At 37.8% G+C, this 27,177-nt stretch overlaps 1 protein-coding gene across 5 annotated transcripts in view; it reads right to left on the bottom strand.

Annotated features, from left to right (window-relative positions):
- The window catches only part of GALNT18 (polypeptide N-acetylgalactosaminyltransferase 18), a 336,920-nt gene that overhangs the window by 105,576 nt on the left and 204,167 nt on the right, over positions 1-27,177 (bottom strand). For all 5 annotated transcript variants that reach the window (XM_054827877.1, XM_054827880.1, XM_054827881.1 and 2 more), the window contains 2 exons: positions 17,698-17,890; positions 5,903-6,069 (listed from right to left, as the gene is read on the bottom strand). In XM_054827877.1, the coding sequence (XP_054683852.1) occupies positions 5,903-6,069; positions 17,698-17,890 (360 nt within the window). The remainder of the gene's footprint in view (positions 1-5,902; positions 6,070-17,697; positions 17,891-27,177) is intronic.

Genomic DNA, 27,177 nt, shown 5'->3' with positions numbered 1-27,177 from the left:
ACTGGGGTGGGGGAGATAGGGAGAAGATAAGAGGAGCAGGTACACTGGAATTGGAAAACATGGAAAATAGAGACGCCGACTGAAGAACAGAAGCTTACATAAAGGAGGATGAAGTGTACCGAATGGGTGTGAGGAAGTGAACATGCAAAAAGAGCAGACCGCCAGGGTGGAATGAGGAAAAGGAAAGTTGACTGAGGGAATAAAGACCAAGGATGTAGACCATCCCTGGATGAAAAAACAAGGAACAAACATAAGAGGTGAAAAAGGTGTGAAGAGTGATAAATCAAAGCAAAAAAAGGGACAAGAATAGACGGGACAGATAACCTCTTCCCTTTAAAGCAGGAATCAAATACAATGTCACAAGAACTGACAAGTAAGAGGAGAGAACAGTCTGCAGCCACTCTAGGACATCATCTTCAGGACCTACTGTCCTTGTAAAAGTCTCACAGTCTATTTACATAAGTGGTTCTTAATTTTTTCCACAAGTTTTGAGCTGCATGGCCAGTCATTGATGGGAGACAAACCAAAGTGTCCACATACTCCATTCTCTAATATCTCAGAACAACAACATTCCTCAGCTTCTGCTGACTGCTGAAACAGATGGCCAGTGGACTATGTTTTGCGTCCGGTTATTTTCTTACATATTTTCAGATGCATCCACAGTAGCTGGCACACAAGCCAAGACATACCTCACTGCAGTCCTAGCATCAGCACAGAATGTAGCAGTAAACATATGCTCAAAGAATCATCTTCATTTATTCAAGTTTCAGTTACTATGCAAGTAAAATGCATAGTTTGTATCAACAGCTAACGTTGCTCTCAAATCTACAATGGAGACAGATCTCCTCGTCTATACATGAAATATATGCTTTTTAGCATCTGATTGCTAACTAGCATTACACAGCTCTCTTTCATGTATATCTCTTCCAATACAACTGAAAGTTTGCTTTTGTAAAGACTGTGCAATAATAAGGATTTCAGCATCAAGACCTTTAATGGGAGGAATGAATCGAGGCAGATAAAGCAAAGGCTTCACAATGCATAAACCATTGCCCAAAAGTGAACGCAGGTTTGAATGAAGTTTGTCTTTTTCCTTGTTTTTAAATGTTTTTATTTGCCTTTGAATTTTGCTGGCATTGAGGTAAGACAAGAACAAGAAGCCAAGCAGAAGGACAGCAAGTCCTAAAGTTTTCCCCAAGAAGTTTGTTATTAATAGGTTTTTAAAAGTAACACTCATAGTTGTCTGGTCTACAAGTAAGTCATCTTCAAATTATGCTGTAATATTAAATCTAGCATGGATTTGAACAGTACTTTTAAGGTTTATTCATGACTGCTTTTGTAAAAAAAAAAAAAAAATTCAGACAATATTCTATTCCCAAATCTCTCTTAAAAATAACCAAAGAAGAAATGTACCTTTCTAAGGAAAAGCTCTGGATGTTTTTTGAAAAGCTTCTTTTTATTCAGTGTTTTGAGGACAATGTTGCAAATCTCTCAAAGGTGATACAGTTGCATCTGACCCACTTTCTACAACTCCGTGCTAATTCTCTTCCACGCTGCAAGTCATAAATGTGTGATATCCAGCATTATTACTGCAATTCAATAGCTGTATTCATGGAAATCTCAAGACAAAATGAGAATCGTTAAACTGAACACGTTAGAATATTGCATTCATAAGTAATGATTCAAAGAAAAAGAAGAAACTTTATGAAAACTGAGCCTGTATTGCAACATTTATTATTAACTTTAATATGAAAAAAATGTCATAAAGGATGATAATTATTGCTATAATATAAAATTTTGTAAGGCATACTCTGAACACATTAATGCATAGTGCCTCCCCATGAGGCTGACACATCACGGCGCACAACGAGTTTTTGAGAGAGATTTCAAATCATCTTAAAATATCTTCAAGAGGTGCTTCATAATGTGGTGGGGCTCAATGCCAGCAAAAAGACTCAAAAGCCAAGACAGGACTCCAGTGGGACGGAAGGTCACCACCCTATCTCCAGAGGGCAGGATGCCATAAGCCAGAGAGTGAATAAAACACTATTCCAGTAGTTTCCAGCTCAGGCAATGCTTTTTCTAAATACATTTCTGAGGTCTCATTAACTATCAGCAGTCATGGGCATGGTCACATGAAGTTTTTTTAAAGCCTCTTCTCTCAAACCCCTCTCCTCAATTACATTGAAGCAGCTGGAAAACTGCTACTTCTAAAGGCAAAAATGAATAAATTATTTTATTGCCAAGTTATAAACTACAGAGTATATTATCTCTGAAAAGCAAACAGTGTTCCTGAGGCGGACAGGAAAGATTCTGATCTGACAGACAGCACTTAAAACTACAGTAAAACAGCTGAAATGAGTGCAGTTGCTCTGTTTCACACCAATGCAAATGAGACCGAAATGAACACCACCGATATTTGGTTTGCTATTTTAATAAATCTTTTGTTCTCATTATACAGCACACTGGCAGTCACTGAAATGCACTTTTTTAAACCTTCAATTAAATTAAATTTTAATACCTATGTACCTAACAGCATATATGATACATTTCTACGTTATGCTTATCAGAATTTCACTGGCAAAGACCGTATGGTGAAATACACGCACTAAGCCATGCAAACGGCTTTATTAAAATAAAGGATCAAATTTTGGGACCTGTTAAATCTATTTTCTCCTTTTAAATGGCACACACTGGCATTTTCACAGTTTCCTAACTTGAAAAAAAAAAAAGGGAAGCTTCAAAAAGAGATTAATTGAGGTCTCCTGAAACATAATTGGGAACTTGAAAAACTGCACTGAGGTTCAGAGAAACTCATAGATAATTTGCTTGACATACCCTGAAGTGCATGAAATAAAATATTATAGCCTATATTGTTCGAGACAAATGTACAGACTTTGGCTGTACACTTGAATATATGGTCTCTGAAATCGGCCTCCTGGACTTTTACAAAGCAAGCAGTCCTTCCACTATTCTTTTCTGAAACAGAGATCTACTGAAATTAGGGATGAATTCAGGTGTTCATTACTAGATTCAGAATTTGGCCCACAGCAAGAATTTATATCAGTTTACCAGTATATTGCTTCCCCTCAGAAGCAGGAAACGTTGGTGCCCTCCTCTAGTGCCAATCATCATATCTGCTTTTATTTTAAACCCTTATGCTATGTGAATCCAGTCAAATAGTGCAAGAGGCTCAAAATAAAAAAAAGTGTTCATTTGCACTCTGCCTGATCTCTGTTCTCACTTTTTCTTTCTAGTCACTTCCCATAGTGTGGTATTTCTTGCCTGTGAAATCCATGGCTGTGGCATCACAGAACAAAATCTTACATCGAGTTATAAAAGTTGCCATCCCCAGCGAAAGCCTAAGAGTAAACATACTGCTTATAATTAGGATTCTGACAGGTCTCTGCACGAAGCAGAGTCTGGAGCCAGATGCCAGCACAGAGCAAGCTTTTGCCCCCTCAGGTAACATTACAGGGAAACCCAGAGTAACGCACTTATCTTACAAGCAGCAACACTTACAAGCTAAAGAGCTACTAACAAAAACACAGAATGACACTAAATATAAAGGATTAGTTTCAGCAATGCTAGAAGGGAGAAAAAAATTGAAAATAGAATATTGTAAAAGCAACAGTAAATTGTAAAATAAATATTTCAGGATTTAAACTAATAATCGAAAAGCCCATAAATCAACTTTACAATCGCTCCCTTTCCTACCAAACATCCATCCTTTCCAAATGGATGCCTATTACCAGGTCTTCAGCATACATTATGGGATAAAGAGGACTGTAGAAATCTAATTTACTACTGCAGGGAAGAGATGCCAGAGAAAGGGTTACAGGAGTAGCAGAAAATCCTGGAGTTTCTAGGAGACTAAGCATCACTCTGCACAGCATGATTTTGTTCCGAATGACATGTAACACCAAGCCAAGACAGCCACACCAAAGGTTATCTTCCTTTCAATTTCTGTCCTCCTGTTTGGGGCCAGGAACCTAAGGATTTAAGGCACCGGAAGGTAAGAAAGGCAAGTCTGAACAAAAGGCACAGCCAGCTATAAAAATATGATACTGTACAGTACCAATACTGGTACTAACACTAAATGTGGCTGAACCGGTCTTTGCGAAAGATTATGTGGCTCCTGTGATTTCTTATCTAGTTCAGGTAAGAAATAATGAAAAAGAGTAATTTTGACAAGCCCAGAGAGCACAGTGCAAAGTGTATTTGTTAGTGAACTCGTCACAGTGATGACAGGCTCTCAGAAACAGTGATGTTTCTGACATTGCTCTGCAATGTGCCCACTAGAATAACTGCCTGTAAATGATAGAAAATCAGACTCAAACTCTAGAATCCTCTTTTTTTAGCCAGATTATTTTTCTTCTTGATGGCTGCCTTGTGGCCAGGCTCTGCAGCACCAATAGCCATTCAGATTCATTAAGCTCCTGGCATCACATTAACTGTGCCTGTTTGAAAGATGCAGGAATTAATTTCTACAAACACATTCCAGAGCCCAGGTCCACCAATCAAAGTTATATTTCAGGTTGTTTCTTTTCCTATCAAACTGTCATGTATGAGAGAGTGGGCAAAAATTAAGGCCAGCAAGAGTGCATCAGTAAAACTATGTCAAATGACTGAACTATATGCTGAAGCAAATCAGAAATCTACCTCAGTTCACAAGGTGTTTCTGAATCATATGTATGCGTGTGTGTATGTATGTATGTTGATTTTGGTTTGGGTTTTTTTGCTTTGCTAATAATTTACTGTGATTTTTTGTTTACTTCCTCACATTGCTACATCATAAATCGTGCCATAAACTAAGAACAACAACTCATAAATCCTGCATGCCAATTTACTCACACTTTTCCATGAGTAGGTGTTTCAAGAAAAGCTTAGTCAGCCTTAGGTAACTCTAAACATAGTATTATTCACTGGGACTGGAATTAGATTTTTTTATAAGCCTACATCAAGTTGTTGGGGTTTGTGTGTACTTTGAAGAGTCAGGATTTTACTTTTTCCTTCATTGATAGTCAGCAGGAGACAATGACGTGCATAGCCTGGAGTGAGGAACTTATTTACTTGTTTCCCAATAAATTTATTTTCTGTACAAGTCTGAGATACATTTATGATCAGCAGTTGAGTCACAGGATCACAAAACAGCTGTAATGATGGCAAGGATAAGAGAAGCTCTTTGTTCAGCATTTACCTTTAACAGGATAAATTGAGATTGTCCTTATATTTTAGGAGTTCAGAATTAACGTCCCAGCAGAGCAAAATTTTTCTTTAAGTTCAGCATGCTGTGCTTATTAAAATTTCATCCCTAAAGTTGCCAGAAAATAAGACTTGTAAATAATGCCGAGCATGGCCTCACTGACAAACACCTAGGCATTACTGAACAATTAGATACGGGCAGTCCAGTCCTTCAGATCATGGAGACCAAAATCAGCAGAAGAGCAGCAGGTTAATGTTGCCAGTGAAAAATCGAGGAGAGTACCTGGAAATCTGAAAGAGAGGTCCAAGGAACACAGAAAGATGTTCTATACAAAAGAGAAAGTGAGTAGCACATGCAATTGTACAACTGAAACAGGAAGAGCACAGAAAGCATATAATCTTGAAAGGTACTAAGAATAAAACTTGTTAGGTCTCTAATATAATGTTACAATCAAAATTCTCCTTAACAGACATCTTAAACATACAGAAACAGCATTCTATCTCTAAACATATTCTTTTTAACATGCCTCACTTGTGTATATTTGAAGACAGCCCAGTGAGAGAGTGGGAGGAAGAAGGGAGAAAATACACTGACAACATTTGAAATGCCAATGGGATGAGCAGAAGCCAGAATTCAAGGATTCTCATGTAGGATCCAAACTCAGGGAGGAAAGAGAAGAGAACCAAAACCTCTTACCATTATTACTGTTATCATCAACCAAAATAATCTCTTTGAGCAGGTGAGCAGGAGTCCGGTCAATGGCTGAATGAATGGAGCGCAGAATCACCGAGAGAGCTTCATTAACAAATATGAATACAATGCTGACCTCGGGAAGTCTGTCAGGAAATGTAAGGTTTCGACACCTGAAGGTAAAAAAAATAAGAAAGATGTAAACTGTTAGAAGTCACAATGTCAACACAAATTGTTTCAGAGAAATCTATCCCTAGCCATAAGAATGATAAGACAACTTTTGTAGGCATGGACCAAGAAGGTCCCCATATCTGTTCAGTGCACATATAGGCAAGAACCAGATGAACTACTATCTTTTAAAAAAAAAAAAAAAAAAAAAAAAAAGGAATTCATGAAAAAGGCTTAGAGGGAGCTCACTTTTCCAGTCAAGGCCCAAAACACTGAAAATTAGTTAGCAAACCAAATGCAAACTCTTGTTTAAATGCAGCTTCCAACAGCAGTTGTTCACAATGTCTTTCTGGACAGTACAGACAGGAATACACAGAGGTAGTCCCTTATTTTAAAAAGCATCTTCTTAATAGCCACGTTAAGTATTTTTGCCACAGAATCTAACACTTAGTCAAAATCAGGGACTTTTTTCTCAAGTCAATTAATAACATAGTAAAAGATCCAATTCCAAAGAAAATCGTGCTACAAAAGCTAAGACAGACAGTGTAGCCAGAAAAATAGGTAAAAGAATGGAAAACTTATCTGTAAGCTCAGTCAAAAGGTTTAATCAGAATGAGGAATAGTCTTGTAACTTGATGGATTTTCTGTGCTTGTTAAAAAAATACATATTTTAGCCACATTCCAATTTGCTTATGGAAACAGCAGTATGGAAGTGCTGCCCACAACTTCAAAGTTCTTTAATGTTTTATTGTTTTTTCCCCCTCCTTCGTTTAAAAAAATATTCAAATTCTGTAATTTTATGAGAAATAGAAAGCCCTTTTACCAACTTCTATCTTTTAAACTGTCAGCAAAATTTTCTTTTTCAATAAAGCCACAAGTTATTAAGTAAAAGCAATTACTTTTCTCTGAAACTTTCAGTATTTTAATGCAATGTTTCTGAACAACAGTTAATTCTATCTTTTTCTCAGATCTGAAACTATTTACTAGGATGAAATTAGGCTGCAGGCTGACGCAGGCATTGTTTCTAGATAGGTTCTGTAGATGGAAATGATTGATGTTAATGCTCTTTGCCTCCTGACAACATTGAAGTGGTTATCTTCTCTCAAGATACCTAGATTCACTATGTCCAAGAACTCCTGAAAGCTGTGGAAATCAGTACTAACAGCCAATGTTTAGCATGCAGAAAGCATGGGTGGATTCAGAATTTTAAAATCATGTTTTAATATAACTCCTTAACTAAATTCACTCCACTTTGAAGAGAAAGCATAGCATTTTTTTGATTTTGTATTTTAATCTTTATAGTCAATAAATACAGAGAAGTATCGCAAAAGCATTCCTCTTCACATGCTGGTTGTTGTACAAAAATTAAGTTCAATCAAGATGATGAATTCACATATATGTTTTTAAAGCCTCTTGAAAGAGTCAGTACACAGGGCACAAAAGCACTGAGACACATAATATTCAAAATCCCACTGGTCAACCAATTACCTCAATTCAGTCATTAGTTTGAAATTGATAGAAATCACATTAAAGAAGTTATTTAATATTTTAGGTACTTTTCTCTCTGTCACCATGTGAAAGAATTCTATAGACATCTGAAACAGAAAACACAGTCTTGAAAGGTGTACACTATATTTTTTAGTAAGCTGCTTCATTCACCTTTCAGAAACAAATAGGAAACCTGTTCACAGAGATCCACAGCTTTTTATTCCAACACAAGAGAGAAACAATTAAAATAGTGCTCAGATTTACCGATTGCCACATACAGCTTGATCTTTTGGCAGCATAACAAATCCAAACTTATTTTCCAAAATCAGTTTGTACTTCTACTGATGTGTTACTCCCCCATTTTCACTGGTAAAAGAGCTTTCAGCTTTAAGCATCAGACTGAAAAGTTTTCTTTGTAGCTTTCAGCAGAGCTAAAAGCATGTCAGGTTTTTTTTTTTCTTGAGTACCACTGGACAGCAGATCAAATGGAACAACAGCTTGAGGAAGTGTTATTGTGTCATTTATAATCAATCCCCCCTCTCGTTTTTTTTTTTTTCTTTAAAGTGAATGTCAATTCATTAAAGATGACTTGTAATAAAATTTCACTACTTTCTGAAAATCACATTCTTGTAAAGGCTTATATTTGAATGTCTTCTATACCTGGCCTTTAAAAGCAGGTGCAGGCATAATTCTTACTGGTTTCAGGGAGTTTTGCTGGCAATCAGTATTTTCTAAGAAGGACTTACCAATAGGTTCACAAAGGAAATGTGAATAAAAATCTAAATATTGCATCCTTCAGCAGAATGATACGTAAATTGTAAAGTACATAGCTTCTCTGAAGCACATGTACGAGACAGGAAAGGAGAAGCTTTCTCCATGAAGCACTGTGGGCCTTCTGAATTAATCAAAGCCATAGGTACTTCCCTAGAAATAAGAACCTGAGTGGTTTTTGTTCAAAATAAAACACTACAGCAAGAAGCAGATGGAGCTGCCTTTTCTTCCAGAAGACAACTAATGTGAGGCAGCACTGGTTTTCTCTTTTAGCTAGCAGTTCAGGAGTTAAAACCTTCAACCAGCACAGAAGGAGCATGAGTTCAATCTTCTCTGATCTCCCCAGAGAGCTAACTACTTGCCAGCACAGTGTGATTATTTTCAGTCCCCCTTTTCAGAGTCATTCCACTTTCTTTGGAGCAATTAAGTGTACACTAAGTTGGAGTGATACCAAGTAAGTCTAGTCGCATGTTTAGGGCAAATTTCTTGGAGGAAGGACCTGTGTTGCAGTACTCATTCCAACAGATGTTCATGCATTTTAAATCCTGGACTTCACTCTTTATGGCTATGTCCGGTCTTCTAGATTATAATGCCACAGTAACTTGTGATCACTTTTTTCTTTCTTTTGCAAGCTAATGTTTTTTGTTTTCATTTAAGAAGTGCTGCTTTGGCTGAAGAAATAAAGGCACCTTCACAGAGCCTGCAAATCAGGTGTCAGGGCACTTTATTGGGAAGCAATACAGAATCACAGAATGGTTGATGTTGGACTGGACCTCTGGTCATACTGTCCAACCCCCTGCTCAAGCAGGGTCACCTAGAGCTGGCTACCCAGAACCCTATTCAGACAGCTTTTGGGTATCTCCAAGCATGGAGATTCTACAACCTTCCTGGGCAACCTGTGCCAGTGCTTGGTCACCCCCACAGTAAAAAAAAGTGTTTCTGTTTGTGCCGATTGCCTCTGGTCCTGTCACTGGGCACCACTGAAAAGAGCCTGGCTGCATCCTCTTTGCAGCCTCCCTTCAGGTACTTATATATATTGATGACATTCCCCCTGAGCCTGCTCTTCTCTAGACTGAAGAGTCCCAACTCTATATACACGTATAAGGTTTCAAACTTCTTAAGGAGAAAAGATAGTTTTCCACACCTGCCTCCTGTACCCTAGAGTGAGTATTTTAACCTGTGAAATCATTCATTAAAGAAAGGTCATCTTCTGTGGTGAGCAATCTCTTAAAGCACTGCTTAAATACACTGCCTAGATGACTAAGTGAAGCAGGCACAAATTGACTTGGGCTCAGCACTGTCAAGTCTGAGGTCAATCTTTGGCAAATGTGAATTTTAGGTGCCACCAGGGTTACGTGGCATCTGAAAATAGGATTTTCAAGGTGTGTACTTCAGGCTCCAAGTGTCTGGGAGGCCCCTGTATTTATGACCACACTAAAATTTTTAAATACTAACCCTCTCAGTTTCCCAAAAGATGCTAAGACCATTACAGATCCAGGTCCTTGAAGAACAGACCTGTTCATGGCACACAGGGTGTGTGCATGTGCATTCCGTTCTGCATGAACAAAAAAAATTCTTTATGTAGTCTGGATACTATTAGTTTGTGGATATCATCTCTTATACGCAAGTTAGATGTAAAATTACTAACAAAATTCTAGTCTCCTGTACACCTCTATAAAGCTAGCACATTCCTGTTTGATGTAATAATTGATATTTCATCCAAGTTTTGAAAATTGGGCTTCAAACGGACTATGAACTAGTTAACAGGCTTAAATATACTGAAATGATTTTCAGTATTAGCCTGTGAATAACCTACAAAGTCTGTTATTTTAGTGATTCACTTGCAGCCAAAATGCATAGAGATATAAAATGGTCCAGCAAACAAAGCTACAGCCAATCTATCTTTTAGTTGTCTAGCATAGGCATAGTAGTATTTGTTATCCGCAGCCATACCAATGTACAAAGAAGATAAAAACGAAACTCTAGCAAAAATGGTAAGATATGTCACTTATCAGATAAAGAGCCAGTGATTTTGGAAAATATTTTAAATGGCAATGAAAATACACTGAAAATAGTTCAAAGAAGTTGCTTCCTTAAAAACTGTTTTTTTCCTCCTCTGTTAATCAAGCTAAGATTGAGATATATGGAAAATATACCTTTGCAAGAAATTAGTGACAAACTATATTCCAAAAATGTTCCCAGATGACAAAACCAGCCCCCAAAACACTGCTGCCCTACCATAAATCCATGCATGAACTGAAATGTTCAAACAAAATTTCTGCTTATGACGTGTCTTCCATCCATTTAAAAGAAATTATTTGTATTGTTTTTCCTACCTGCATTTGTTTACATCTTTTCAAATTAGATCACACTGGACAAGATTTTCCATTGTCTGGCACCTTGTGCAAGATAAGAGCAAAATGTTTAATGCTGTGAATGTCATTTGACTCCCTTTTTGCTCCACCATACATTAAAAGATAACTACATACAATACAAGAGAATAGAATTAGGCTCCCGTTGTGTCTCATTTCTTTAGTCTTTTCAAATGGATTTTTTTTCAATGAAGGTACATTCCTAAATTGAGTTAATGATTTCTTTTTTCCATTCAGACTAATTTATCATCTTTACTTCCAGCTTGAATTCACTTCTTTTTTAATATGTGTGGAGTTTTTAAAAAATGCATTTTCCTGACTACATTGTTTGTCGTATCAGATGATGACAATAAAAATTATCTTTTTTTATTTCAACAAATCAGAATTAAACACACACACCTCAGATCATGCACAGAATGCAGAGCACTTGTGCAGTTTCACAAGTATGTCTGTCTTCCTCTTTATACCAAGTTTTATGAGGAATAAAATTCTGTAATTCTAGGAATGAACAAGAAATAGCTACAGAGAAAGGGTGTGTGTATATGTGTGTAAAACATATGCTGAAGGGGGAAAACAGAGGAAATTGTTTGGATCAAAATCTTAGATCCATTAAGCCCTAAGAATTGAACAGTTGCGTGGCAACCAGCAACGTCCAAGTTTCAATGATAGCTCTGCCTTGGACTCAGCCAGGGGCCTCGGACAAGACCCTCAACTTGCCCCTTGGCAAAGTGAGGCTCTCGCTAGAAAAACAAATCCACAAAGTAAAGAGCATATTTCAGTATTATGACTAAGCAATTTTTAAATATAAATTCTAAATATTATTTAGAATTACAATAACGAGTATCATCCCAACGTAGCTAAAAAATTACCTCTAGCAACCTACTCCAATATATTACATTGGGCTAATAACACTAAAGTAACAGTTGTCATGGTTACCAGAAATTTAGAGAAACTCCTGGTGTTCTATTTCAAGCACAACTCTGGTAAATGGAAGAGAGCATACATTAAGAATCCTTTTTTCAAATATTTGTCCACAAGAAAATTATATTCCTGTAGAATATATGCATTATGATAAGACAATTAGCCAGTCACATTAAAATTAGTTTAGCATAACTATGCAGTAAGAACAACAAAGCAAGAATAATTTCCTGTATTTATAACTTATCTCTGAGACCTTATACAAGTATATATATATAAATTATGAAAAAGAACCTTTCACCAAGAGTTACATGGGTATAGCAGGCAACAATGGCAATCGAACACGGTTTTTGTTTTAATCACTAAATTATGCCATCTATTCCATGAGGTTTTTAAAACACAGGATGTAATAAAGCATATTACTAAAACATTTGGGGTCAATGTATCGTTTTAAGAACATACGTGGGAGGGAGCTTTAGTTTCAATAGAGTTAGAACTCCGCAGAAGCACAAGCAGAAACAGAACTGTACTTTCTTCAAGATCTGGTAACATTTTGTCATCAGCCAAAATGACAAATGGAAGTTCAAGATGTATGGGAGGAAAAAAATCCCATTCTGGCATAAACGAAATAAATAGGACTAAAACTCTCACAAAAGAACTGAGTCTTGTAAGAATTCCAGCTCAACTATTTATGTTCATAATTTCAATTTGTGATCATTCTTCATTTTTCCTTTAGCTATTATCAGTATTTGAAGTGTGAACTGAACGATGCTAACAAGTCTGGCACTGAACAACATATTAAAAGTGCCTTTTTCCTGATCTCTGAGGATTACAATCTATTATTAGAGATCTACAGCAAGACAGTACTTCTGGTGCAAATCTAGAAATCTTTGTTTGTAGTCATCATCCGCTATTACAAGAGAGCAAAGGCAGGCATACAATCGCGTGAGGAATTCGAATATACAGTTACCATATAACATGGCTAACTTTTTTTTCCTCCTGGCATCAATCCCTAAAAACAAACACAAAATTTGTAATAAGGCAAGATTAGATAACAGGCAGGGAACTTGATAAATATGCAGGTAAGTTCCAAGATTGTAACACAAGAGTGATTAGTTCTTGGTCTCCTAAGCATCTTACAGCATAGATTTAATTGTAACAGATTGATTCCCTACTCCTTTTATTAAAAGCTATTCATGTCAATAAAATTATACAATAAAAGTCCATTTTCTTCTTGGTACTTAAAACCAAGACCTTTCTCTGAATAAAGCAATAAGAACAGTAAGCTGGGAGTTGATGATCTCAATAAAACTCATTTTTGGATGAACATGCGAGTAATTCTGTATAGCTACTTGGCAAAATTGTTAGCCTCTCAGTATTATGCCATGGATTATTCCGAGTATGTTTTAGTGTAAACGTATGCCAAGTGAAAGAACATTCATATGTTATGACACATTAATAAGAGACTTGAGAGAGAGAAAACAAGAGAACGCGCACAGATTACCACATCGCATCTTCTTTCAGCTAAAGAAGACAATGGTGAAGATCAAAACCATCAAGCATACATCATTATTATCTGAGGTTATTATAGCAGGTTGGAGACTGCAGCTGATTTTTTATCACTGCTAGTGATACTAAATACTTCTAGAGCAGCCATTTGAGGAGATACAGTCAGACAGGACAAACTCAAGCACAAATCAGAATCACAGAGGGTGGCCACTCAGGCAGTATGCACCACTACTATGAGTCAGTCTGAGGGCAGGCAAAAGTGAGACAAGAAAAAGAAGAATCAAAGGTAGAGAGATGAGTAAAAGAGAGTGGGAAATATGATGGAATTAAACATTAGGTATTTAACAAGAATGCTGCATAATTTGGTAATTTGAGGACTTCTGTCCAAAACAATACAACAGGTAAAGTATCAAGCTTTTGTGCTCTTTTTAAAGGATTCCTTTGAAACATCAAATGCATCATAATATTTATGCTCTTTCATGAGTACAAACAAAAGAACTCCTCAGAAATAAACATGGAGCCATATCTATAACTAACATCAGCCCAGCAAAACAGAACTGTTTCACAGATACATGTGGAAGCAAACACTTAGGGAATGAAAGTCTGCAGCAGCTGGCTTTTGGGGAGAAGCAGAGCTAACATGCAAACGCCCAGACTGAATCTCACAATTTGAGATCACGTGTTTTTCTTACATCAGTTTTAATAAAGGAAAACCTACAGGTTTATAGAATTCTGATGTCTTGCACACTACTTCCAGGACTGCATATACCACCATAACACTGATGGACATTTTGGACAGATGTACATACACAAATAGCTTTTCTCCTAAAACACATCACCAACAAATGCATCACCCTTAACCAGCCAATGCTTAATTTTTCTCCCTTGTAGTTAAATTTGCAGTCAGTGGGTATCACACTTGCTCTGTTTGTGCCCACTTTATCACATATCTAATTCTGCTGCTCTTCAAGGCTTCTACCATTGGGTTTTGCCAAATTGAGCCTCAAAGTAATACAATTTGGGACTGGTGAACTATTTGAAACAAGTACTTACGAAATGGCCAAAGCCTTTCTCTGCCCAGGAAACAGGACATCTCCTCTGCACTTGTCCAGACATCAAACAGCACCGACTCAGCTAGGAAAAGGGCAAACCTGCTACAAGTCAAATGCTATACCATACTATCTAGTGATCCCCAAAGACGAAAAAACATCTGAGCTTTAAATACTACTTTTCTCCCTCCACCCCTCCTGCCTTTGTTTCTTCATACAAACACTGTTTTTACCAATGCAAAAGAGGTTTGGCTGACTGCAGTTACACTGACTGAAAAAGTTGCTTTACGTCTACCGGTCAGCTCCTTCATATCATACAGGCTATGCAGGAGCAAAACTCCGCAGAATAGTTCCTCTGCTGGGGTCCTGCTGCGCACTTCTTTTTCCACTACTCCTTGCACTTTCATCACATAAGCAAAGAAGAATATTATCTCTCTTTCCCACATGCGCTTCAGCACACTGGATCAGGCAACAAAAAAATTACAAGCCAACAAAGTAGAAGCCTAAGTGCATCCACTTGAAAGGAGATTTGGTACGCAGCTCTGGGATCCCTAAACAACCTAAGTTTTAATAATGTCTGTCTGAGCTTGTCCAACATTTCACTCATGACAAGCTTTGTGGGTACCACCTGCCCCACTTAAAGTAATGAGCACAACAGAATTATAACTAACACAGAAGTATTATCCTGTTCCTGCACACAGTAAGGGCAACATTGCCTTCCTCAATGCTTCCAAGCTCATTAGAGCCAGTAGTTATTTGTTAGTCTGTGATGTAGATATGTTAACAGGCTAACAGATGCACATCAGGGTGGTAAACAGCAGAGCACCCAATTTCAGCAGTACAAAATAAATGGAGGCCTTGTGAGAGACAGCATAAGCAATACTCCACAATACTGCCTGTGCTATCTACTAAGCACTGCAAAACCAGAGGCTACTTCAGGATGTGATGATTACTTCAGGAGGCTGGGATATCCAATGGAGTTATTATAATCCGTATTATAACATTATTTTGGACTGTGCTGGGGACTCCACCTTGCTAGTGCAAATACTCACAGTGAAAAGTAATCTAATTCTGAATATTTTATCACAGGACATGAGGCTCATGGCTGTACAGAGGGCTAGAAACCACTCTGCAGTATCTAAACCATAACAAGATCCCACTGCAAGGTGTGACAACTGCCACAGCCTGATCCAACCAGGGGCTACTAACACCACACACTCTTGGCAGATCACTTAATTCTCCCAGTCTCAACTGCGGCCAACTATATATGAATTACATTAGACTTCAGTTATATGCATATTTCTTTTGTCTTTCCAACTTCCTATACTTCATATGCTAGGTTATGAATATAGATGATACAGATCAATACAACTGAGCCCAGACATATCTATATGAACTCCATTTGTTTAGCTACCTGCCCACAAGCCTTTGCTGGGATTCCAATGTCACACCAACCCTTGCAGAACCACTGCGAAATCCAGACTACTGAGCTTGGTCAGACCTAGGCTAACTCCGTCCAGAGCTGTTGTGGTACCTCTGTCATATCTGTGTTTTTGTGCATTTCTAGTCAGAACAGGAATACCACAACCAACTAAGGTCCAGCAAAGTGGATTAACTCGGTCTCCATGCCACTTGCTGTGTGCTCTCTTCAGATGAAGCTGTCCTTGGCTTTCATGCTATGCTGCCAGAGCCTAGTATCTGCCCATGGATAATTTAAATACATCTATATAGACTCTGGAATTGACAAATGCAATTGGCTTTAAAGAGAGGTGCTAAAAATCCTAAATATTGATTATTATAGTGGAAAACATACTCTCATACTCTTGCAGAGTAGGTTTTTCTCCCACAAGAGCCATGCATGTGCTCTCACACAAATGAGAATTCGCATTATCAGGAGTGGGAATTCTTTTTTCAGCAACATGACTTTCAGAATACCCTGTAGCTCTGTGCTCCACAGGGTGCCATATATACAGCAAACAGTGTACATTCTACCTGACAACACACTTCATTTTCCTCAATATCAGAATTTACTACATTTTAGTCTCAGATTACCTACTTGCTCCTGAACCATGATAAAGGGTGGTGGTGGGGAATTCTTCCTGAGCTACCATTATTAAGCCATTATTTTGTATGCATGTGTCCATAAACATATTGTAATGTCTAGCATGTTTCTGGCAGATAGTTAACTAAGAATCAAAAATTTCACAGAAATTGGGATCGTGATTCGTTTCTATTCGATTCTGGAGTTTCTTTTAAAATCCCAACTCTAATTTATTTCTTTCAGCTACAGTACTATTCATTTTCTCTGTCTTTTTAATTTTTAAAACCCATAATTATAAAAAATTCAGATTGAAATCATTCAGGACAGTCATTTCAAAAGAGATATTAAGAGCAGACACATTTCTGTCATTGATGTCTTGTTAGTTACAGAAGATTTTTTTTTTTTTTAACCAAAATACAAATATAATTGCATGGACCTTGATTTGCTTAAAGTCATTATTTCAGCAAATCCACAACATAAATATTTCTGAAATGCGATACATAATAATATATGTAATAAATATATTTAAAATTGCTAAACTGTTGTTTGGAATGGTGTTCATATCTTTTCATTAATATCAAACAACTTCATACAACATAAAATGTATTGTTTACTGCTTTAGTTATTAAAACATTTGGTTAAAATAAGTAAATAAGATCACTTCTGGATTACTTTTGGAATTGCCAAGGAACTAAGAAGCCTTTCACATCTTGGTTACTGGTTCAATCCAGTAAGTTCGCATGATGTTTATTTTAAATATTTTTTTTTAATGAGCTGCAAAAAAGCAGTTTTCCCTCCACCCATTTCCCCATCCCCAGAGCTGCTGTTCCTTCAAAGGATCAGATGTATCACCAAGGCTGAAAAAAAGTTGAGCATTAACTGTCTCTGTGAACGGTCCTACCAGAACAGGCCTCAAAAGCACTAAAGGGAAGGTTATTCATTCCCTTGGTCCCATCCATCTCACCGAGCCATTGTGGAATAACAGTGGATGTGTTTACCCTGCCTGACACGCATGCTTCCCAGCAGAGAACAGCCCAGTGAAGGAGGCTCCATAGGCTGTCAGCTGGCACACACTGCTTGACTAAATGACCTATTTCACCACCGGAGCTCAACAGTTTCACCTGCTTACTGATCTTTATCGGACAGTTCTGGGCTTTCAAAAAGAGCAGTTCTTATTCTCTTCTCAGTCAGATCTTGTGATAAAACTGAAATTTACCATAAAAAGGTTATTCTTTTAGCAATAAAACACTTGCTATCTAATGTAAATTGTAGGTGAGAGTAAGGTTCCAAAGGATCTTACGGAACTTTTAATGGATACTTAGTGGGATTTTAGTAGGACTTAATCTGTGCACTCTGGTGTTTCAGGAGACATTTGAAACTTCCAACCTTCTACATGATCACACAAGACAAGACTTCCCAGTGAAAAAGAGCTAAGAGACTCTACAACTCAGGACCTACAACACTAGGCTGAACTACAGCACTTACCCATTAGGCCTGAGGTCAGGCAGGGGCCTGTCCAGCGGCAAGCGATCGCTCAGGTAAGCGTTGTAGCCGTAATACTGGAATTGTTTAAGTGCAATGCGTCTGTTCTCAGGACTAAGATCCTGGCCCCAGTGAGCAAAGAGCGATGAGTCAGTGAACGCCTCAGCAGGATTTTCTTCCAGTTTTGGTGGAGCTTCTACAAAAGACAAAGGCAAAAAGAAACAATTTTAGACATTCATTCGAACAGGCTCCAGAGTACATTACTTCAAAAAGTGTAACTTTAGGGAGAACACCACACAGCACAGCACATGCTGCTGGCTTACAGCAGCCTGTAAGTCTTCACATAACATGCCCTCACATACCTCTTTGTGGCAGTGTAACTATTAACTTCTAAGGCTTAAAATTTAATATTCAGAATACTGTTAGTTAAAAACAATTCTTTTTCATCACGACCAGACTAAAGACCTGGACGGATAAGTCTAAATGATTTAAATTTCAAAAGAATCTTTATAAGACAACAAAAAAGTTAATTTGTTTTTATATACAAAGGTGAACTGTTTAATTTCAGCCTGAATTATCTTGCTAGAAAAAACAGTAAAGTTTTGAAGGGGAAAAACAAAGACAAAGGAAAAGAAGAGAGAACCTGCACAGAACACACAAAATGGCTGCCAACATCTCTGTATAAAATAAGTTCTTTGAAACTACAGATTCGACATAGAGAAAAAATTCACTGCATTTGGCATCCATGTTTAAATAGCAAACTAGTTTCAGTCACACAGTATTTTTATGGCCCAGTTTATCAAATCAGTCTATCTGAATTTTTAGCCCATGTTTAGGTGTGTGCAATGATGCTACTGGGATAGACACTTTGTAAAATTTGTCTCATTATAAAATGCTTTCGTTCACCAAGGCCACATCTCTGGCTGCTGTAACAAATAGAGATGATGGGAACTTAAAGAAGAGCTCCAGTACAATGAAATTACAGCATTTGTTCTTGATATTTAATTGTGCAATAAGTCTGTTCGAGGTGACTTGCGAGGTTCTCTGTAACAGCACCATCTCCCCCCTCCAACCAGCCCTTCAGTCTTTACTCAGGTGAGCACACAATCCCAGAGAACCCCTTGTCTCTGTAAACACTTTATGATATACAGTACTCTTAATCAAATGCCTTACTTGACCCTGATTTGTCATCATGAACCAGTGACAAAGAAAAAACGTTGCCATTTTCTGGAAGTTCGGGTTATTTATGAACAGTGTCCATCCATATTCATTAACAACTAACCACTAAATAAAAACTCTCATTTCTGAAGAGCTGAACTCACAAACCATAACTGTTTGGTCACATAGAGACTTAAAAAAATAAAACTGTATCTTTGGAAAGTCTTCTAATGTGTCCAAAAGGCAGAAACTTCAACTGTGTCCAAAGTGCTCCTCAGCACCCATGCAGTCACGTACACGCCTGAGAGCTGGCTTAAACTAGCTAATGGAAACATCTAAAGAGAACAGTTTATGTACCAATAGTATATACCACCAGAATCCTGACTCTCAAAGAATGCCAGGAAACACATTCTTTGATCTCTTACTAAAAAGAACCCAAAATGCAAAAACATAAATTGAGAAGATTAAGTTGTTTGATTCATTCAAGATGTTTTCCTTTTTCCCTTGACAATACTGACAGAAAACTAATGACGCTTTCTTCCCTGTATTACATTCCAACCTCTGTAAATATGTAACCTTTCTTTACTTGTCAACGTACTGCCTCCCAGCCCGAATCCTGGAAACGGCTCCAGTTCTTCAGAGATGAAAGACATGCTAAGCCCTCAGTCAAACGAGGAAACTACTCTGACAGGCCCCGCTACCACACAGATAAATGCCAGAGAGCAGAGCTTGTGAGTCTGCATACAGCTCTGCAATGGAAAATAATCAAACCTTGATAAATTCCGATAATTTCAGAAGGTACTAACTTGAGAAAGGCAGAATAGTTTTTAAATACCAGTCCAAAAATCACAGCAATGGGGAAAGTCACAGGTATCTCTATCCGTTGTTTGACAACTATGTGATCTCCACAAAAACAACTTCAATTTACACAAAGAATCTCATAAACTATCTTCACATCATAAGAGATATTTAGATCACGTGTGTTCTTGATTCTACCCAGTAGAAATAAATTTTGCTCAGCAGTTTTCAAGAACATGTACATTCAAGCTAATCAAGAAAACTATGCAAGTATTTGTTCAACCTGTTGTGCGTTACATTAATCTGACTTTCTCCAAATCAAGCACACTTTCCCTGAAGGTTTTAACTTTTACATTTATTATTATACTTATGGCACAAGACTGTAGGATCCACCCACATGCAAACAGCACACCAATGCATGAAGACATCTGAATAAAAATAGGACTTACAGTAAGAATAGTGCATGCACATGCATTTGTAACTACGGGCAGTTCAAGGATCATTTTCCACAGATAAAGAGCCATCCCAGAAACAAATGCCTTCACAGAATCACACTCACAAAGACATCTATTGGATTTTATCTATTTTGTGAGTGAGAATATTTCCTAAAGTGATCTATGAATCTCTTGCTATTTTCTAACTGAAAAAGCGCTCAGTAATCCAGGTTGTGTCTGCAAGACCAAGATTTTCCAGCAATGGATATCTGTGAATTTAGTTTACAAGCTCTAATAAACCACTTGCCAAATGCAGCCATTTATTGTATACTAAGTAAACATGTTATTTCAATACATTATTCTATGGGAAAAAAGCATTAGCAAGAACTTTCAATTACAATGCCAATCAATGGAATTAAGCACGCATCTCTGATGACAAAGTCTTTCTTCCCTTTATTTGGCTGAAAACCCCTGGGGGAAGTGACTTTATTCAGGCAGTTTCTCACAAGAAGTAAAAACAATTATTATAAGACCATCAGCTGCCTTTCGACTAGTCAACAAGCGTATTTGATGCCTTAGTCTCTAAAAACAGATCTTGGCCTGAAGTCTCACAGCCAGTTCTTCTCAGCACTTGCTTCTACAATTGCAGAATGATCATGGGAAGCTAAAGCTCAAAGGTGAGCCAGTAAGTAGTACTGCCTGAAGCAATACTAAGGTAGACACATTTATCTGCTCAGTTATTACTAAAAAGGAAAGATCAGTTCCATTTTTTCCTGTGGGAAGAAAGCTTACCGTCGGCAGCACGTTGCTGCAAATGTTAACGTGAAGTCTTCTCTACATTAACTTTTCACATCATGCAAAAAGCAGCACTGTACACAGACGTGAGGCTAGTATTAACTCTTGGCAGATTGATACTTTGCCATTAAACCAATTGGTACCAGAGACAAATCACACACAGAGGTCAGCGGGCTGTACACCTGGGCTGAGGAGGTCTCCTTTCAGAAGCCTGGCTGGTCATGGCATCAGCAGGGGGTTGGTCACAGACTGCTCACCTGGGTCAAAAATCCTTGCAGCTTATTTTCCATAAGCATCTGCATGTCTTTAGCTCTTACTTTCTGGATCATGTTTACTAGTTATGCAAGTAATCAATATAAAATCTATTGCTTCATCTAATCTCACGGAATGCAGCCTCCAAGATGGATATTCACTCTCCTCTTTCTATTACTCATTATTGTGGTGGTTTCACCCTGGCTGGATGCGAGGTGCCCACCAAAGCCACTCCATCACTCCCCTCCTCAGCTGGACAGGGGAGAGAAAATATAACGAACAGCTCATGGGTCGAGATAAGGACAGGGAGAGATCACTCACCAATTAACATCACAGGCAAATACTGTACTTCTCCCCCCCCACCCCCCGCTACCAAAAGATTGCCAAGTAAACCCAATACAATTATACAGAATAAGTCAGAAACATCGCTGAAATCCAGGTTGTACATGACATGAAACCAATTCTCTCCTAGTAATAAAAGATATTTTTATTAGTAATTGAAGCACTGACCTTGTAATGAACCACACACAAACACACCAAGGTTTTAATAGCCTTTTCTAGTGTATCGGGTACAAACAGCAAGGTTTGGGTAGCAGAAGGACTGCAAGAGTGGCCTCTGTGGGAGGTGGCCAGACATAGCCACCAGACTCACTGCTGGCCAAAGCTGAGCCCATCAGTGAACTTGGTGGCACTTCTGTGAAAAAATATTTAAGAAAGGGCAGAAAATGACCAGGAAGTGGGAACAAGGGTACAAGGGAGCAGCAAACAGAACAGAGGAAATAAGGATATGAGAGAAGACCAAGGTCAGGAGAGTAAGAGGTGCCCCATGTTGTCTTCGTTTCTTAATATCCAAGTTAGTAATTAAACACTTGTGTTAACTGGTAAGAAATTAAATACTTGCTTTCCTCAGAGGTTATACAACCAAGCAGCAAAAGGACACACAACGAAATGTCTATCCCTCATTATTAGTAAGGAACTGCAGACAAGCAATGTGTCAGAAGCAACAAGAAAAGACAAGACAGACCCTATCCCATCAAAAGTTGTACATTTACTTTTACTGATCTCAACTGCTGCCGTGTACCAGTGTATCCCTTTCCTTCCTCTCCCTTCCTTCATTTGTTATCTATTTAGAACCTACACTTACTATGTTCGTTTTTGTCAATACACATTTATCTCTGCCAGTTTTTGTAAGGCAACTCATACAACTGGTAGTCAAAGAACAACATGGTAAAAAACCTGATCAGACAGTAAGGAATTCAGGAAAGGATTTTCTTGATTACCACCAAGCATATTTATAGCATAATTTGATAATAACTAATAACAGCACAGGAATGATTCTGCCCGCCATGAAAACACAATTATTTCCAGGGTAGTACACGACAACCACTTAAATTTGCAACAGCATTTTTAAGTTGTGAAACGAAGGAAATGAAGACTATTGTATCCAACTGTAATTGTAGTAGTCTTCAAGCATCTTGGCAAAATATAATTATTTAATTACCATTTGCATAATGTAATTATTTCATTACATGGGGATTTTTCTCTACCCAACAAATGCACATCTCCTTCAGAACAATGAATGGCACCTCTAACAGCACTGATGCATCGGCTATGCAAGGTTTAGCAGTGACCTTTCTTGAAAGACTGTCTTCAGTTTTGTCACCAGTATAATTTTATGTTGCATCAAACTATTTCTTGCATATCTGCCATGCAAGCACTGATCCTGCCAATCCATACTTCCTTATCAAGATTTAAGACAGACCATGAGAACACCAGTGGCTGTTCTGAGTTTCCGATGGTCCTAACTAATAAGTTTGTGAACTCATGTAATAGCAGATTAAACGGGTAAGGAAATATTACCATATTTAATCTAATTTCAGTGGTACTTAAGGCACAATGATACTAGAGCATCTATAAGGAATAATTTTAAAAGCAATTTAGCATCTAAATATATAATTGGCACTGTTGCTGTTTGTATTGTATCATGAGCCATCTATGGAAGCCTTTAAGCTTTAAAATAAATCAGTTGTCCTCTCTTCCAATATGCATCTGCAGTTAACAAATACATGGTTTACAGAAGAGGTCATAAAGATAGCCCTGAACAGTAAGATTCAGTACTTCACAAGTCAGTACACTGCAAGTGCTTTGTCCTCCTCTGTCCTGCTTAATTTGGACCATCAATTGCTGCCAGTAATACACCTTTTTCCCCCTCTTTTATTTTTTCTCTTATTTATTTTCCTAAGCTGTACATTGCATAACTTTTCTCCAGTCTATGACTGATGCTACGTTGACTTTGTTGTGATATTTTTCATTATTTCTCACACCTGTCTCTCCTTGAAGTTTCACCATATAAGAACAGCCTCCTTAGCTATTATTAACCATTTCTACAAATAGTACCCCGAGGCCTTGAAGTAAAGAACCTGGATCAAAATATGCAACAGAAAATGGCAGCAGAAAGGCCCATCCTTAATGACAACTGGGAAATTCTGGTAACAAGGTTACATTATGGTAGCTAAATGAATATGGTTCTGCATAATGAACTAGTAAGTTTTGTAAAAAATTCACATGCATTCAGACCAACGCTGCTGAGAACGACGGGAATAACAAAATAGCCAGCTTCAACAGAAAAGCACATTGATGTTGGCTCTATTTCCATAAAAATTTTTCAAGCTCATTAAGAAACTCTTGTTTTTTCCCAGCTTCATTCAGATTTCAACTTTTCTTCCTAAGAAAACCATGAACAGGTTTACAATTAAGAGAAAGGATCAAGCCAGAAAAGGGCTGCAAAAATAGTTGCAGAGACAGATTCAGACATGTTGTTTGTTGTCACTAGTTCGTAAGATTTGTTTTGGTTCTACCCCTTATTTGACTGCAGACCTACTCATAAAACTGGCAGTGTTTTGTATCAAAGCTTTATCATTGTGAAAATGCCTTCCATGGTATGACAAGTACTTTACAAAATCTGCAATGTAACCTTATATGTGGATTTCAGTAAGTGCCAGTATCAAGAAGGCATTTAGTAAGTCAGCAAAAATACCCTATCTGCAGAAATACCCCATGTCAGCTAAAGATATGCAGAAGGCATCAATAATTGAGCAAAACTACACACATTCAGGTGTAACAGGTTCCTCTACAACTACCTGAAGAGAGGTTGTAGCAAGTTGGGTGCTGGTTTTTTCTCCCAGATAGCAAGCAATAACATAACAGGAAATGGCCTCAAGTTGTGCCAAGGGAGGTTTAGATTGGATACTGTGAAAAATGTCTTCATCGAAAGGGCTGTCAAGCACTGGAACAGGCTGCCCAGGGAAGTGGTTGAGTCACCATCCCTGGAGGTATTTAAAAGATGCATAGATGTGGTGCTTAGGGACATGGCTTAGTGGTGGACTTGGCAGTGTTAAGTTAATGGTTGGACTGGATAATCTTAAAGGTCTTTTCCAACCTAAATGATTCTATGAAAAAATAAGTTAGAAATGATGCCAGGATGTAGGCAGTAAGGCTTTGATGACGTGCTCTTCTGAGTTCTCCAGTGAAGATACTTTGATTTGCCAGCTCAGAAAGAAAGGAGCATGCAATGATTAGAGATAATGCAGTAACCATGCCTCACCTTACAAGGTGCAGTCATGAAGCAAATCTAAGTAGACTACCATTAAAGACAAAATAAACCTCAGCTCTCTCTGATGTTCAGCAGCTAAGATTTTTGTGAAATCAGGATAAACTAATAAACACTTTTATTAAAGAGTACCATAGTTTGAAGAAACTGAAGGAACTGACTTACACAACCTTAGCAGCCTTCAGATTCTTGAGACAATCATGAAGAAGCTCACAGCAACTTTATGTGTTAGATTGTCTCTGATAGTACTTTGCGAATTGTTTCAGGATTTTAAGTACCAACTAATGGCCTCAGACTCTGGCTCCTAGCACTCAAAAAAAAAAAAAAATCTATATTCTATTTCCTGCAGGCAACTGCATTTCAGCTTTCTGTGGAAGGAAGGATCCTTTCATCCTTTTCCTCCACATGTGCCCTTCATCTGTTAGCCAATCTATACCCTCCCTACCCTTTCATCAGAGGCTATTCTACATGACAAGTAGAAATCTCAGACTTGCATTGGTTCACAAAGCCTTGATACAGTTTTCAGAAGTGTGAAAACTTTACCTGAATTTCGTCACGCAGGAAGATACACAGAGGAAGATCCCACTTTCAAAGTCTATTGTAATTAATGCAAACATGTTATCATGTTATGAGCACCCTTAATAATTACAGTCTGACAATTCCTGTCTTGGAAGGCTGACCTCATGCAGGACACTGCTATAAATCCTGTATCAAATGAACAAGCCCCTGAAATGAAAACATTACCTCCTTGTGATGCAACACTGACAAGCACCAGCAGAAGCAGCTCACCAAGATGGAACACTGCATCAGCCATGGAGAAAAGCATATTAAGACGACAAAAATCTAAAGTTACAGTAACAGAGAAGAGCTTCCCTCAGAAAGGATATTTTACGTATTCTCTCACCCCCCAAAAAAATCACAATACTGCTGACAAGGTGTCAACATCAATATTGTTTTGTGGTGAAAAGTGAATTTTACTGTTTTCAATATCCAGGTTAATTCCTCTTGTAAGAGTCTAGTATTGTTCCCAAAGAACTGACTTTAATGGAAGTGCGCCTAAGAAAACAATGAAATAGTTAAGTGGGTTAAATCCTCCTACCACTGCTTACTTACAGCTCAGCAGGTCATCCTGAAGTTGCCAAGGTTCCTCAATGAGACTGACAGAGCCTGTCAGAGTCTGCCTGTACTGAGTACGAAGAGCAGCAAAGCCTTAATCTTAAAAAAAAAAAAAGCTGATCCAAGCTACATACAAAACACACAACCACCCTGAGAGGATTCAACTCAATATCCAGTCTTTGCATATTCCAGCACACTCTGTAGTTAGTGTCAACACTGGACAGATCAGACAGGGAATAAGAAAAAAAACAACCCCCAGAAATGTGATCCTTTCCTGAAAAGCTAATAGTCAAGAAGCCGTGATAATACTACAAATAGTATACGATCAGTATGAAACTTTAAAGATTAAACTTTATATGACAGCAGATACAGAAGGAAATGGCAAAAACTCTCTCAACAAATTTTTGACATTTTTGAGAACTTGAAACACAATTTATTAATTGATACATTACCACTATTGTATTTTAATGCAGTCACTACACATGGTAAGCTACTAGAGTGCTCCTAACATTTATTTTCATTTGTTTCTAAAAATCAAAAATCTCTTTGAAAAATTTTATCTTTTTCTGAGAAATAATTCCATGCTTATTGTTTGTATTAAGGTGGAAAAATCAATCTTGTACTGCTGCTTAGCCCTTTCTCTCCCTGAAGTCACTTAGAAATTCCGAAACACAAACATCAGACTGTATTTTCCCTATATGAATGACACAAGTACATATAAACTAAAGAGCCAGAGAGAGGTGTTTGGAATCTTTACCCGGATTCACACCCACACCAAAGTGCTCTGTGGTTTTTTTTCTCTCTCATTTTTTGCTAAATAGGCCATCCCTGGAACCCTGTGCCCTTGGGAAGCCTGGGATATCTGCTGGGTCTCCCGCAGAGCCACGCTGACACCAGCATACACAAATACCTAGATTTTCCCATTAACTGTTCACTAGACAAGACTGTGGGGAGCTAACTATCAAACATACGCTCATAAAGGGATTAAGTTAATTGTGCCACACATTCTCAATAATGTACTGATTTGTCATTTCCTTCCAGGGACCTCTTATCAGAAATAACAGGGTATATTAGAAGTTCGGCAACAGAAAGATCCATGAGATCTCTGAATTCAAATTAAGAAGTTCATATTATCAAGTCTTCTCAGATGTGAAATAACAGAATGAGTTAATAAATTGCAAAAGACTGAAAAAGGGATGCTAACATGTACTTACTGAAAGCCAGTGACAGCAATTCAAGTTCCTACAAAGCCCTGGGTACAGCAAGTTTAGTTTTCAAGTAATGCAGGTAGAGCAGCAACAGAATGTGAGTCATTGCAGT

The sequence above is a fragment of the Grus americana genome, chromosome 5, assembly GCF_028858705.1.
Source record: "Grus americana isolate bGruAme1 chromosome 5, bGruAme1.mat, whole genome shotgun sequence".
Classification (NCBI taxonomy): domain Eukaryota; kingdom Metazoa; phylum Chordata; class Aves; order Gruiformes; family Gruidae; genus Grus; species Grus americana.
This window is presented reverse-complemented; position numbering and strand designations above follow the sequence as displayed.